At 49.6% G+C, this 14,347-nt stretch overlaps 1 protein-coding gene and 1 long non-coding RNA gene across 3 annotated transcripts in view; one reads left to right on the top strand and one right to left on the bottom strand.

Moving 5' to 3' along the window:
• Window positions 1-530: 530 nt before the first annotated feature.
• Window positions 531-14,347, bottom strand: part of CMTR1 (cap methyltransferase 1) — a 49,039-nt gene continuing 35,222 nt past the window's right edge. Inside the window, exons 14-24 of one of the 2 annotated variants that reach the window (XM_030795954.1) lie at window positions 11,012-11,068; window positions 10,185-10,242; window positions 9,604-9,672; window positions 8,490-8,621; window positions 7,454-7,576; window positions 6,622-6,713; window positions 5,840-5,908; window positions 4,385-4,432; window positions 3,499-3,611; window positions 2,786-2,894; window positions 531-2,030 (exon numbers count right to left, since the gene is read on the bottom strand). In XM_030795954.1, the coding sequence (XP_030651814.1) occupies window positions 1,898-2,030; window positions 2,786-2,894; window positions 3,499-3,611; window positions 4,385-4,432; window positions 5,840-5,908; window positions 6,622-6,713; window positions 7,454-7,576; window positions 8,490-8,621; window positions 9,604-9,672; window positions 10,185-10,242; window positions 11,012-11,068 (1,003 nt within the window). In that variant the 3' untranslated portion in view covers window positions 531-1,897. Of the gene's footprint in view, window positions 2,031-2,785; window positions 2,895-3,498; window positions 3,612-4,384; window positions 4,433-5,839; window positions 5,909-6,117; window positions 6,714-7,453; window positions 7,577-8,489; window positions 8,622-9,603; window positions 9,673-10,184; window positions 10,243-11,011; window positions 11,069-14,347 lie in introns of those variants that run through there. The other variant, XR_004026379.1, reaches the window with a different exon arrangement.
• Window positions 2,910-5,833, top strand: LOC115830871. Its single transcript, XR_004026380.1, has 3 exons — window positions 2,910-3,422; window positions 3,522-3,628; window positions 4,414-5,833. It is a non-coding gene; the product is annotated as an uncharacterized LOC115830871 (long non-coding RNA).

Genomic DNA, 14,347 nt, shown 5'->3' with positions numbered 1-14,347 from the left:
GCATGGGCATCCCCTGCCCCCAGGCACAGCCCCATGCAGGCAGAACCAGCCGTCCTTGGAGGGGAGGCGGGCTAGGGTCAGTGAAACCATCTCTCCCTCCCTCTTTCCCCCAAGTCTAGTGACACTAATTGGTCTGACGCCTCTGTTATTTTAGTCACACAGACTGATCCTGGATTGTCACAGTGCCACCATGGAGTGAGCTGTGTGATTTATGTAAGGGAGGAAGGTGCCTCTCTGCCCTCCCGGGGTTGTGGGTTCATTCACTCTGCAGTCCCTGCTTGTAACAGGAGCTGCACAGTTTCCCCCAACTCTTCTTTGGGCCCCCTCTTGAGCAGCAAGCAGCAGCCCTGGGAGCCCTGCAGGGGCCCAAGAGCTTGGACAGGCTCCGATTAAACAAACTCTCTTTTCTCTCCTTGCTTTGAGTAGAGCTGCCGCCCCCCTTCACCTCAAGCTGTTTCATCCAGGCCAGTCTCAGATCACAAAGCACTGAGGACAGACAGCAGCGGCCCCAACACAGAGCCACACAGGCATTAAAAATATGTTTATCTTTAATGATCCAAGATTCTGCAAGACACACTGATAATACCCAGAATTGGGTGGAAATACAGCATCTCAGCAGTGCTGCTGCCAGCCTGGGGGTGGGGAGCTGGATGCTGGCTGAAGGACCCCCATGGTGAAGTCGATTCCAACCTCACGGGAGCCTCAGTGCCCTATCTCCATGGAAACCAGCCTGGCACTGGGATGGGGCCCTAGGGAGCCTGCATGAACATCTCTGAGAGGTATTTCCCATTAAAAACAACCACAGGTGCCCACCCCCACCCCAAGCTACTGCCCAGCGCCCCCTCCTCTCTGCACTGTCGGCCAAGATAAAGGAAATGGGAGTGACCACATAACGACAAACAAAAGCAGATTGTACCTCCTATTAAGGAAGAAAAAGGAAGGGAAAGGGTAGTAAGGGAGCTGCACTTTCAGCTCAGAATTCTGCCAAGACCCTAGAGCGGCTATGGCAGACAGCGGTGCATGACTGCCAGAGGGCAGCACTACCCAAACCCCTAGAGGTACCCTTTGTTACTGCTGGGGCCACTGCTGCTGTGGGGGAGAGAAAGACGGGTCTTCAAGGCTGCTTCCTGCCATCTAGTGCTGCCCAATGTTTGGACCAAAAGGGGATGGGACCTAGGATGGCTCTACAACTCCATACTCAGTACGAAAAGAGGGCTCCCAGGATCTCAGTGTGGTATCAGGGACGAGAGACCCACACTCCCTCCTTCCCACCCTGCTGAACTGTCAGAGTTCTGAGCTAGGAAGAACTCTAGCGAAGGCCAGGATGAGTGGGGGAAGGAGACAAGAAAATGGTCTCCAACTTGGCATCAAAACAGAGTTAAGTTCAAAGAAACAAAATCTTGATTTTTTATAACAGGTTCTCCTGGCCAGCTCACGACAGCAGGTCTCCACCCACTCAGGGATGGCCCAATAAAAAGTTGGGCAAAGCAAGGGCATGGCTACCCTCAGGGCACTGCATGGAACTCAGAAAAGTGAGTCTACAGGATGCAGGAGAGAACAGCAGAGCCCACAGCTCTGCCACTCTGGTATGTCCTCCATCAGCCCCACGTGCCCTAGGCACTGACCTCATACCTGCCTCAGGAGCAGCTTCCTTCAGGCTGAGTCCTGGCAGGGGAAAGTTCCCAGGCAGGTGTCCCAGAAGGAACGTGGGAGTGTTCTCTGCAGGGCCCTGCCTGAGCTCTTCAGGGGATGGAGAGGAGGCCACCCACTCCTCATGCCAGGTACAGTGCTCCCCAGTCCCTTTTCAAGAGGGGGAAGAAGCCAGCACTGTGGGCCCCAGGTGGCCCCATCTCAGGAATGACAGGGCATTCTGCAGGGGTGGCGCATCCTGAGGCTCTTAGGCCCTGTGCATCTGGATGAAGGAGAGGACATCCTCCTTGGACAGCTTGTCCTGGTCCTGGGGCTTCTGGGAGTCATGCACACGAATGCCATCCCCCCACTCCCAGAAGAGCCGGCCATAGTAGCAGATGCTGGGGAGGAGAGGGACAGGAAAGAGGTCAGGACTGCACCCAGATGGCACAGGGTCACGTGTTCTTAAGGGTGTGGGGCGGAGGGGGCTGTCAATGACTTTAGTTGAGGTTCTTCCCCCTGGCAGGCAATAGGTACCCAGTAGGCCCTAACTCCCCTGCCTCCCAGAACCAACTTTTCCCAACAAACAGCTGTTGCTGCTAATTGCACCAACTGGATTCCTACAATGACTGATATTCCTGGCTTATCTGTCTGTGCTTCTCTAATATACAGTATTAGTAGTGTGGTGACAGAAAATGTCAGTGGCTAATTACGGGCACATTAGGGCTGCTGGGGAAGCCTATGACCAACAGTCTAATGGACACCGGGTCCTAAAGAGGGACAGCTGGGACCTTGAGTGCCAAGGGGCAGGGCTGTGGGCCCTCAGCAGTTTCCCACCATCAGGCCAGTGTTGGAATGTCACCGAAACGTGGCTGCTCCATGGGGGTGGATATGCTACCCAGATGGGCCTTCACAGCCAGGCCCGTAACCATTAGCAGGTCCAGGCATGATGCTTCCCTCACCAGCTCTACCCAGGTCCAGCCATACCTGCAGGGGGCTGCCATCCCCACAAAGGTATTCTCAGGCCTGTGCTCAGGGGAACCCCTGCATGGGCAACAATCTCAGGACCCAGGGTGTGCCCCAGGACAGCTGGCTGGCATCCTGCAGGAGTATTTGAGGCTGCTAAGGAGAGCAGGCTTGGAGGAGAGCTACTTACTGAAATGGAGCAATGGAGTCTGCAGGGAGGTCAAAAGTAGAGTCCTTGGTTTTCTTGTTGTAGAAGAACTTCTTCTTGAAGTTTTTGCTGAATCCCATAGTCCAGGGCTCTGATGGGAGGAAGAGGGGATGAAGCCCAGAAGGGACACAAAGCACTTGTGGAGGACAGGTGTGTGCCTTCCTCCACTCCTGGTGGTCCTATTCCTGCCTCCCACCAAAAATAAGCAGGGAATAGCCCGTGAGGCAGTAGCCTTCATCACCAGCCCAAAGGGGCTCCAGGAGAATGACTAAGCGATGACTTCTCAACGACCCCACCCCAGTCCTGCCAACTCTCCATCAGGGTAACATCTCTAGGACTTGTTAGCCAGAGCGCTCTGAAGAAAGGGGGATGCAAATGGACAGAAACCAAGCTTGACTTTCTGGATCTGCTGCTGTCTACTGAGAAGGCCCTTTTCCTGCCATGAGAACAACACGTGTGTGTGTACAAGTTGAGCTCCTCTCCCTATTCCCTAACCAACTCCCAGGGCCCACGGAAGAACAGAAGAGGCTCAGGGAACACTGTCCCCTAACATATGCCTCAGAAAAATGCCAGCCTGGCTGCTACCCACCTTAGCTGGGAGCCCTTCACTCTGGCTCAGGTAGGGTCTGAACCCATCACCTGGCGGGGAGATGGGAGACGGGAGGGGATGGCGGGAACAGTCCCTCCTCACCCACCATTCACTGTCCTGACGATGTAGAGGCCCATGGGTACGAAGTGCCGGTCATCACGCCCTGTATAGCTGAGCTTTGGGGTGCCACTGGAGCCCTTGATGATCTTCATCTCCAACCTGATTTCCCCGAGAAGGTATGTGCATGAGAGAGAGAAAAGGCCCTGGCTGATAAAATTAGTCTCTGACTAATAAAATCACCCCAACTGCAGTATCTGATCCTGGTTTGACTTAAGATGAAACTGAGGCACACAGCCGAGTGAGTGGGTGGCCATGCTGAGTTTAGAATTCAGGCCCTGAATTCCCACTCAGGCAGTGGAGGCAGGGGAGTAATAAATGACCCTGCTGTGTCACTGCTGCTTGAGGGATTTCAGGGTGACACCAGTAAGGGTGAGATCTGACACCACGGATGCCCATGGCAACACTGTGGCCACTAAAGAGTTAATGTAACCTCCACATAAGCACACCCCGAAGGAGACTGAGATCTGTGAGCACTCGCACACCACTAAGAATATGAGGACGCATTTATGCCCCTTCTACCCCTCCAGGCTCAATTTCTCTCCCAGCACCGGGAGCTGGGATTTATGGTATTTCAAGCAGCTTGCTGCTCTGCCCCTCGCAGGGCCCATCGTAACTATGACAGCATCAACGAGCCCGTATTTCTGCCTGACACAGCCCGCCCGGCTCCCTCCTGATAGGATGCTGAAGCAGCTCTCAGCCGGGGGACTCTTGACTGCAGCAGTGCTGCAGCGAGGCAGGTGAGGTGAGGGGACTGCTGGAGCCAGTTCACCACCCTACCCCTGACCCATCTCTATGAAACAGAGGATGACTCCAGGACACAGCCGCACCCCCACCTCCTCTTGAATCTGAGCTTCACCGGTCAAGTCACTCACCTGACAAAAATCTTCTCCATCTCTTCCAGTCTGTACACCTCCTTCACCCTGCGGGTAGAGGGACAGAGACAAGACAAAGGCTTCCTGGGGGACATTCTCATCCAGGAGGCAGCTGGGAGGCAGGAGACTGCACCTGACCTTCGCTTCTGCCCCAGGCCCTCCCTGAAACCACCCAGCCCACCAGCAGTGAGGACGCCAAGCCTGCCACGTGGCTGTTCTACACAGACAAGCCCTGGGTTTCAGAGCTGCCAAGCAGCTCCTCAGGCCTGCGTCAGGGCAACTGGGGAGTGAAACTGGATACTGGAAGACAGGAGGAAGAAAGAGGAAGAAAAGTCTGGCAGACAAAGATGTCTCTGTCAGCATTCCCACCCCCAAGTCATCTTCACCATCACCAGAGGGCAGAAAACCAAGGAGTAGGCTCTTGCCCAGGTCTGTCCACATGGATTTTAGGCCTTCCATAACAAGTTGCTGCTAAACAGTCCTAATAGTCCTATTACCCACAGTGTGTGGGGAAACCCTAACAAGGATGCAGGGCTCTTGTTTGATGCCCACGCTCAGCTCTTGGGGGCCCTGAACATGTCTTTGGAACTGCTAGTGGGGAAGGTTCCCAGAAATCCAGCAACCAAACCACAAGCAATGAAGGCAAGGTTCCCCCTGGGAGCTGTCTTTCAGGACCTAGCAGACAGGACATTTTAAAGTGCAGACAGAAATTCCTTTGAAACTTTCACATGCCATCTATAAAGTGCATTCTCAATACTGGATTTAATTTTAACTAAGTAAATTTATGTTAAAAAGAACAAAAACAATGTGGATAAAGTGTAAATAGATACCTCCGTCTCCAGCCGCGTGAAGCCCCCAAGAACAGGGCGAAGCAGTGCCCTTTGGCAATAACCTCAGACCTCAGCCTACCTTGGAAAAGTGTGTCCTCCATCTGTCTACTCTTGACTCTGTTCTCTTCCTCCTTTCCCTCTCAGGGTCCTGGAACTTTCTCACTATCTAACATTACAACAACCCTGGCCTCCTTCTCCCTCAGCACTGGGGGTCCCATTCCCTCAAACCATCCTTCTCTTTTTCATGTTCAAAATTCCTATTCCCTCAGCACCCATTTCTTACCTGAAAAAAAATTAAAAGGCCAGGTGATATCCTAACAATGCTCAAGTGGGAACGGGTGATTCATGAGGTGGGCTGGCACGCTCAGAAGCACGTGCATCCTAAACAAGGATGCCTTAACCCCTCAGAATGCCTTAACCCCTCACCCACTGCCAGGCAGGATGGGGAGATGCTCTGGGGCAAATCACCTACCTAGCACCCCCAAACAAACTTCACGGCAAGAATGGTCTTGTCTCTAACACCCACTTGCCTAGTGCCCTCCGCTGAGCCCTCCCGTCCCTCACTGGGTGGGAGCAGCAGGTACTGGCCAGAAAGAAACGTGGAGGGTAGGGACCACACACTCACCTGATGGGATTCATGTCAGGCCGACTGGGCTTGGAAACGGCTTTCACAAATTTCTCGGCAAGCTGAATTCTACAATCCAAATAGTCTCTCTCAGAGGCAAGCCAAGGATGCCTCCACCAGCACCCCTACCCCCAGGGCATTTTCACAGCTCCAGTAGGAGAACCTTCTGAATCTGCGGCAAGACTGCTCCAAGAAGCAGCACCCATGTCACCCAGGAAGCCCGCCCTGCCCTTCTCCACCGACGTCTTTATTCATGCCCCGCCCCTGTGGATTCTGACCTCTAATTTCACTATGTCGGTTGGTTTTCCTGAAGTGTGCCTTCAGCTGTGCTCAGTCACCTCCACTAGAACTTCAAGTATCATTTTTATTGTATGTGTCTGCCCTGTCACCCCAAAGCATGGACACCACAGTGCACCCACTCAGATGAGCAACTTAAATGGGACCACTCAAGCACAGGATATTTCTTCCAAGGAGTACCCCCTCTTCCCGCAAGGTCACCCTCTTGCTCAACCTTAACATAAATACCTCAACCTGAGCAGCTGTGGCAAAATGGAGCGTGCTGGTATCTCTGATAACCAGGGCCCAAGCCCTAGCAAACTCTGAAGTGGCAACTCCAATTCTCGCCCTGACTTTGGGACCAACCAGTGGGTGGGAGAGGGACACTCTCAGGATGTCAACAAGCAGAGAAGGCCTAGGTGAGGGGCCACACCTCGGGAGGCCGCTGTCCTCCCAAGCTGCCCTGGCCTACCCCCACCCTCCCTACCCTGGGGCCCAGGTCAGACCGCTGGTTAAAGTGCTGCTCCCGAACATCGGTGCCATTCAGCACAAGGACATCGAGGATGTGGATGGCACTGATCTTCCGCTGGGCCTTCCCCTAGAAGGATAAGTAAGTACACTGCCCACTCTGCCAGGCGTCAGCCTTCAGCCCCCACTACCCACCATGGCATGCTGGCTCCATTCTGCCTACAGCTGGGGGAAGGGTAGGGCTCTAAATGCAGGATATTTCTCTTGTCTCCCTCCCAGCTGCTCCTCAGCATCAGACTGGCCTGGGCTTCTGAGCAGGGTAAGATCCAAGGCACTGGGTGATAAGGCCCCTTGAACCTCAAACCCAGTGAGGCTGCTGCCATGGCACTCCAGACAGGATCTGGCTTACCTCCCTTGCCAACTGTTCCTACTGACTGTTCCGAATGTCACCATATAGATTTCATACTCATGGCGCCTGAGAAATAACAAGTCTCTTCTTTCCCAAGGGATCTCTGGTCAAAAACTAAATCAGCTGCTAAAAAATACCCAGTAGACTCACCAGGGCCCTCAATGCACAGAGACAATCGAGGTCTCCTCTGACACATGGAGACTGCGCTCCTCCTTACCTGAACCACTGTGGCTCAGAGCAACTGCTCGGGGAGTAGGAGTCATTATAAACCCTCACCCCAGCCCTGGGCCCTGTCAGCCACTACACAATGTAACCGAGTTAACTCAGGGCAAAAGGCCAGGTTCAGCAGCCCCCTAGTCCCCTAGCTGCAGGGCCAACACCTGAGCAGAACCATCTCTGACCTCCCCTTTCAGCTCATGCACAATTTCCACAGATAGCACCTGAGCAGAACCATCTCTGACCTCCCCTTTCAGCTCATGCACAATTTCCACAGATAGCAGAGTGTCCCGGGGCAGCTCTGTCTTCAGGTCTAGCTTGATCCAGCGGTCTGACTGGCGGCCATCCCATGTGTAGATCTGGGATTTCTACAGGCAGAGAGAAACAACCAGGTAAGGAAGGCATGGAGATCCAGGCATAAGAGGCTTACTTCTCAAAGGAGCTTTTAGTTGGCAGCTACAAACTGATGGGTCTGGGAAATGTCAGAAGAAAATGTCTATGAGAGATTAAATCCATTATACTTTAGTGATAATAATAGTAGTGTTCTCCAGTGCCTCAGCAGAAGAGAAGCAGAGATCTGGCTCAGCCTTGCAACAGGTGCAGGGCACCACTCAAAAGACCTAAGTCCATAATTAGTGGCCCTCAAAAAAGATCCAGTTTTGTATATGTCTAAGGTGGGTTTAGTGAAGAGTCCAGAGAGCAGAGAAGGAGAGAGTAAGTAAAAGGAGAAAAAGACAAAGTGTGAGAGGGCACAAAAGAAGTAACTGAGGAAGACAGGATCAAATTATGTAGAAACACAAGTCAAGAGCTGAAAGAAAAGCAATGACTTTACCCAGTTAAGTAAGATAAAGAGCTTGCCAAGGCTTTCCCTCACCTCATTTTAGACTCCAGGGGGCCCAGGGTAGGGACAGGGAGTATCTTTGCAAGACAGGGGATGGCATCGGGTGGTGGTGGTGTTGCAAAGGAATGGCTGCATGGGCTCAAGTCAGATTAGCCTGCTGACCACTCTGCTAGCCTGGGAAGCTCTGTATCACAAGAAAAGCAGCAGTGTTCCCTTTAGCAATGCACAGAGTTGAAGAAACAAATGAAAGAATGAATGACACTTGGCAAACTCAGAGGAAGAAAGGAAATGAAGTTTCAAGAAATACCTTCACTAGGGTCAAAGCAACAGCTACTTAATGTCAAGAGAACATGTACCAAGTGTGGCAGGCAGCTATCCAGATTCCCACAAAGGGCAAATCCACCATCCCAAGCTGGGCAGGAAGCCAGCTGCAGACTTACCCCCAGGCCGATGAGGAACTTCTGCTCGCTGCCAGATACCATGCAGCGGTAGTCAAACACAGGACGGATCTTCTCCAGGGTTTTAGAGGTGAGCAGTGTGGGCTTGTAGCTGAAGATGTCAATCTCAGTGCCCTGCAGCCACAAGTCAGAGAAAACACTGCCGGGTTGGGGGAGGGGACAGTATGGGTGCCTATATGGGCTGGGGGCAGGCTCGACAAGGCAAGGGACAGGAAGCATTGGCTCTCTGAAATATGCTCCCCTGCACCCCCTTCTCTACCTAACTGCACTAAATGGGATCTATTTCCATCTGCTTGGAATGTTCCTGTAGGACCTATTAGGAAAGGCTGGAAAAGGAAAGAACACTAAGTCCCCAAGCACAGATCAATTTACCAGACCTATAAGAAAATGTCACCAGAATATAAAAGCTGCCCCTTCAATAAAACTAAAAGCAAGGATTCTCCAGCAGTTGGTTTGAGAACAGTTTAGTGATCTCTTTACCCCATTTAGAAAAATGTACACATACTATTCTTTTGAGGGCATCTTGAACCTCGGTCTCTACTCCCTGACCCCCACAAAACCACCACAATTGCCCATGATCTGGGCCAGATTTAAATGAGGCCCAAGTAAAAGCTGGAGGTTGAGCGGTAGGAAGAAACAGGGCAAAAGAACTCTGAGGACCAGCTCACCAGAAATAAGACAAAGAACCTGGGGTTAGGCCAACCCTGCTGTGGGCTTCCCTGGCAGCTCCCTTCACCCTGTGCCCAGCTCCCTTGCCTAAGATCATCCCACACTCTACGTCTCCTTTGTAGGCAACTCCCACAGGACTCTGAACTTGCCAGGGTGACACAGCCAGAACCACCCTTTGTGTGGCAGCAATGCTGAGCACAAGCACTGAACATGAGAATCTTCCGTTGGCCTGACTGTGCTCTTGGGGAATTCAACATCCTATACCAAAGGTTCCCACCTGTGGCAGCCTTAGCTCCGCCCCTTAGAGCCCATGGCGGGCATCTGCACAAGCCCCTCTGGAGACCATGCATCTGGGGCCTCAGTGATACCATCCACATCTAGAGACAGATCTCTAACTTTTTATGTCCACCACAGATACCAGTCTTACCTGGATTAGCTCAAAGAACTTCGATTTGGGGTCGGAGGAAGAAGGAGCCACACGAGCCTGGTCTGGGATCTGAAATAAGACAGCAAAGAGCTCTGACTTTCAAATGCCCTTTTGACCAAGGCGGTGTGTGAGTGTACGCAGGTGGAGGATAGGGTCAGACTGGGGAGGAGGAATGGCACACGACAAAGGAGGCCAGGCTGACAGGGATGGAAGTGGATAATTCACTCACTGCTCCTTTCAGACCCTGTGGAAATGCACCCCAAAGGCTACTTCCTTTTCTCTGGGGCTGTCTGTTGTCGGTGCTGCTACATGGGGCCACCAGTTGCAAGACTGACGCCAGCCCACCTCCCACACCCCACCCCTTTAGTCCTTTCTGACCCAGCTGCAGGGCCAAACCAGCAGTGAAAGGGCCAAGGAGGTAACTACCAACAATGCCGAGATGTCAACCTCTGGGATGCTGTGAGGGCAGCAGATATTTTTGGAAGCGGAGAGACCCTCAGGTGACAGGATTGGGAGTCAACCCCATTCTTCTCTATGGCTTCCCTGCCCTGAAGCAGCAATGGGCTGGGTGAGATACTCACCCCCCAGAGTCGGAGGCACTCCTTCCGTATCTCTGCCTGTCGAGGTTCACTCAGTGTCCTGGGAATATGAAGCCAGTTAGTGATTAAAATCTCTAAGAGGCACAGGAGTGCCCCCGTGCACCCCTCATATCCCATAGAGAGGAGGCCTGAATGAATGAACATGTGAGTGTACACGCAGACACTATGCTGCCACTGGCCCAGCGTGATTACAACACATGCAAGGCTCTCCTTTTGAAGACAGGAGCTCAAACATACACGAAATGGGATTACCTGCCCTTCTCACCACAATGGGAAAGGAGAAAGTGCCCTCCAGACCACCTGGATGCCAGGGTCCTCCCCGACACCCCTTTTCAATCACCCATCAGCATGTTCTAGCTCCTCTTCTGCTGACACAGGCCACACTAAACCCATCCCAATGGATGTCACCATGCCCCACAAAGCTGAATTAGCTTATGTTCACCCCCTACCAGAGGTTTCTCTGATCAGTCCTACCTCTCGTCTCTTGATCACTCTTTACTCTGTGTCCCCTGAACATTATGTATTCTACTTGTGCTATGCCACTCTACACCCTCTGATGCACTGTTAATAACCTTTCCTGTATCCTTTTCCTGGGTTATTCTTATCTGCCCAAAGACAATGTAAAGTATTTGGGGACAAGGGTCATGTCATACGCTTCTCTGGCATCCTTCAGAGACCATAGCAGAGTATGAGATAAAAGTAGGTATTTTAAAATGTTTGTTGAAATGAAAAAAACAAACAGCTTGTGGGGAGGAAAAGCAAGATCTTCCCTTGAAATAGGTGGTTTCTGAAAAGTTGGCAACACTCACGTGTCTTGAACAAAGGCATGGATTTTCGCCAGAGCTTTGATCTGCAGACTACAGTAGCTAGAAGAAAAAAAATTATTTGATCTTAGGATTACCAAAAAAGACAGGTAACTGACATCAGGACAGAGAGGTTCAACTGGAGCAGTGGCCATCTACATTTGTGAAGGAGCTGGACAGTTGAGAAAGAAACCCACACCCCTACCCCACAGTGCAGTTATGTGGGGCTTACTGAAGGATGAGGGTAGAACAGGAAAACCGAGTCACTCAGTTCTTAGATCCCAAGTCCTACTAAAAGGAAGCTTCTAATCCCACCCTTAAATAATCTGAAAGTAGTGGTGAGCTCATTCAAGCCCAGATTCAATTCAACTATAGACTAAGCTTACTCGACCTATGTATGCTAACAGCCACCCTTTCTACTTTAGTCTTCACTGTTCTTTACACACAATGTCTGGCATTTAATAAAAAATTATGAGGCATATGATGAAGCAAGAAAATGCTACCCATTGACAAGAGGGAAAACAGGCCAACAGAACAAGACCCAGAGATGGCCCAAATGTTGGAATTCTCAGATGGGGCCTTTAAGATAACTGTGATAAACATGTTAAAAGATCTACTGGAAAGGGTGAATGACGGCCAGGTGCAGTGGCTCAGGCCTGTAATCCCAGCATTTTGGGAGGCCGAGGCGGGCAGATCACAAGGTCAGGAGATCGAGACCATCCTGGCTAACACGGTGAAACCCTGTCTCTACTAAAAATACAAAAAATTAGCCGGGCGAGGTGGCGAGCGCCTGTAGTCCCAGCTACTCAGGAGGCTGAGGCAGGAGAATGGCGTGAACCCAGGAGGCGGAGCTTGCAGTGAGCCGAGATTGGGCCACTGCACTCCAGCCTGGGTGACAGTGCGAGACTCCGTCTCAAAAAAAAAAAAAGGGGGGTGAATGACATATATAAAAAGGTGAAGATTTTCAGCAAAGATATAGAAACTATATTTTTAAAAGGCAAATAGAAATTCTATAAATGAAAATATGTTAGAGATGAATAATTATTTTGCTGGGATTGGCAGACTGAACATAGTAGAAGAAAGAATCAGTGAACCTGAGGGCAGACATGTCAACAGAAACCCAAACTGAAACATAAAAGAGGAAAAAAAGTGAAAAAAAAAAAAAATGAATCATCTAGGTATTGGGGACAATAACAAACTGCTTAACATAAACATAATTGGAGTTCCAGAAGCAGAGGAAAGAATAAAACAATATATTAGGCCAGGTACGGTGGCTCACACCTGTAATCCCAGCACTTAGGGAAGTTAAGGTTGGCGGATCACCTGAGGTCAGGAGTTCGAGACCAGACTGACCAACATGGCGAAACTCTGTCTCTACTAAAAATACAAAAACTAGCCAGGCATGGTGGTGGGTGCCTGTAATCCCAACTACTCGGGAGGCTGAGGCAGGTGAATCACTTGAACACCAGAGGCGGAGGTGGCAGCGAGCCGAGATCACACCATTGCACTCCAGCCTGGGCAACAGAGCGAGACTCCATCTCAAAAAAAAAAAAAAAAAAAAGGATAAAACAACATATCGACAAACTAATGGCCAAGAAATTTCCTGAAGAGTTGAATGAAATCAATCCACAGATCCAAGGTCAGTGAACCCCAAGCAGAATAAATACAAAGAAAACCACATATAAATATATCAAGATTGAGATACTAAAAATAACAGCTAAAATATTAAAAGCAGCCAGAGGTGAAAAAGACACATGACATACAGAAAAACAACAGGTATAATGGCTGACTTTTCATCAGAAACAAGGGAGGCAGAGAACCATGGAATCATATCTTTAAAGTGCTAAGAGAAAAAATATCAACCTCAAATTCCATACCCAGTGAAAATATCCTTCAAAAATGAAAGGGAAATAATAGTTTTTTTTTTTAATTTTTAATTTTTTTTTCTTTTTTTTTTTTTTTTTGAGACAGAGTCTCACTCTATCACCCAGGCTGGAGTGCAGTGGCACAATCTCGGCTCACTGCAGCCTCCATCTCCTGGGTTCAAGCGATTCTCTTGCCAGATGGGAGTTTTGCCATGTTGGCCAGGCCAGTCTCAAGCTCCTGGCCTGAGGTGATCCACCTGCCTTGGCCTCCCAAAGTGCTGGGATTACAGGCATGAGCCACCATGCCCAGTCTAAATACATTATTTTTATTTATTTATTTATTTTTTGAGACGGAGTCTTACTCTCTCACCTAGGCTAGACAGCAATGGCATAATCCCGGCTAACTGCAACCTCTGCCTCCCAGGTTCAAGTGATTCTTCTGCCTCAGCCTCCCGAGTAGCTGGGATTACACGTACCCACCATCATGCCGGGCTAATTTTTATACTTTTGTAGAGACGGGGTTTCACCATGTTGGTCAGGCTGGTCTCGAACTCCTGACCTCAGGTGATCCACCTGCCTCAGCCTCCCAAAGTCCTGGGATTGCAGGTGTGAGCCACCATGCCTGGCCTAAATACATTTTTAAATAGACAAAAGCAGGGAATTAGTCTCCAGCAGACTTGTACTACAAAGACAGGCTAAAAGAAATTCTTTAGGCTGAAGCGAAATGATTCCAAATAGAAATCTGGTTCTACAGGAAGGAATGAAGAACACCAGAAAGCGTAAGTATGTCAGTAAATACCAAAGACCTTTTTTAAAAAATTAGATATATATGTGCATGCGTGTGCATCTTTAAAAGACTATAAATGGTTTAAAGTAAAAATAGTAACAATATAGAGTTTATATAAAAACAAAAACACAAAGACAAAAGAACAATAGCATGTATCGTGTTGTAAGGTTCTTACACTGTTCATAAAGCAACAAAATAGTTTTGGAAGGCCGACTGATTACTTAAAGGTGCATATTGTAATCTCTAGAGCAACAACTGAAACATAACAAAAAAAAGGCATCTAAAAAACCTCAAGGAGATAAAAGGAATACTAAAAAATACTAAAAAAAAGAATTATTTTAAAAATACTGAATTCGTTATTAAAAAATACTGAATTAGTCCCCCACCCCCAAAACAGGGAAGAAAGGAAGAGAGGAACAAAGAGCAGATAGGATAAATAGAAATAAAACAAAGAGCAGACAGGATAAATAGAAATCAAACAACCAAGACTGGGGATTTAAAGCCAAACATTAATAATTACACTCAATGTAAATGTACCAATCACCCCAATTAAAATGCTGAGACTTTTATCCAGGTCAGACTGGACAAAAAGGTAAGACTCAACCACATGTTGTCTATAAGAAACATATTTAATCATAAAGACAAAGGTAGAAGGACAAAAAAAGACCATACAAACACTAAGCTAAAGAA

Source organism: Nomascus leucogenys, chromosome 17 (assembly GCF_006542625.1).
Source record: "Nomascus leucogenys isolate Asia chromosome 17, Asia_NLE_v1, whole genome shotgun sequence".
Classification (NCBI taxonomy): Eukaryota; Metazoa; Chordata; class Mammalia; order Primates; family Hylobatidae; genus Nomascus; species Nomascus leucogenys.
The sequence above is the reverse complement of the archived record's forward strand: the minus strand, read 5'-3'. Positions and strand labels throughout refer to the sequence as shown.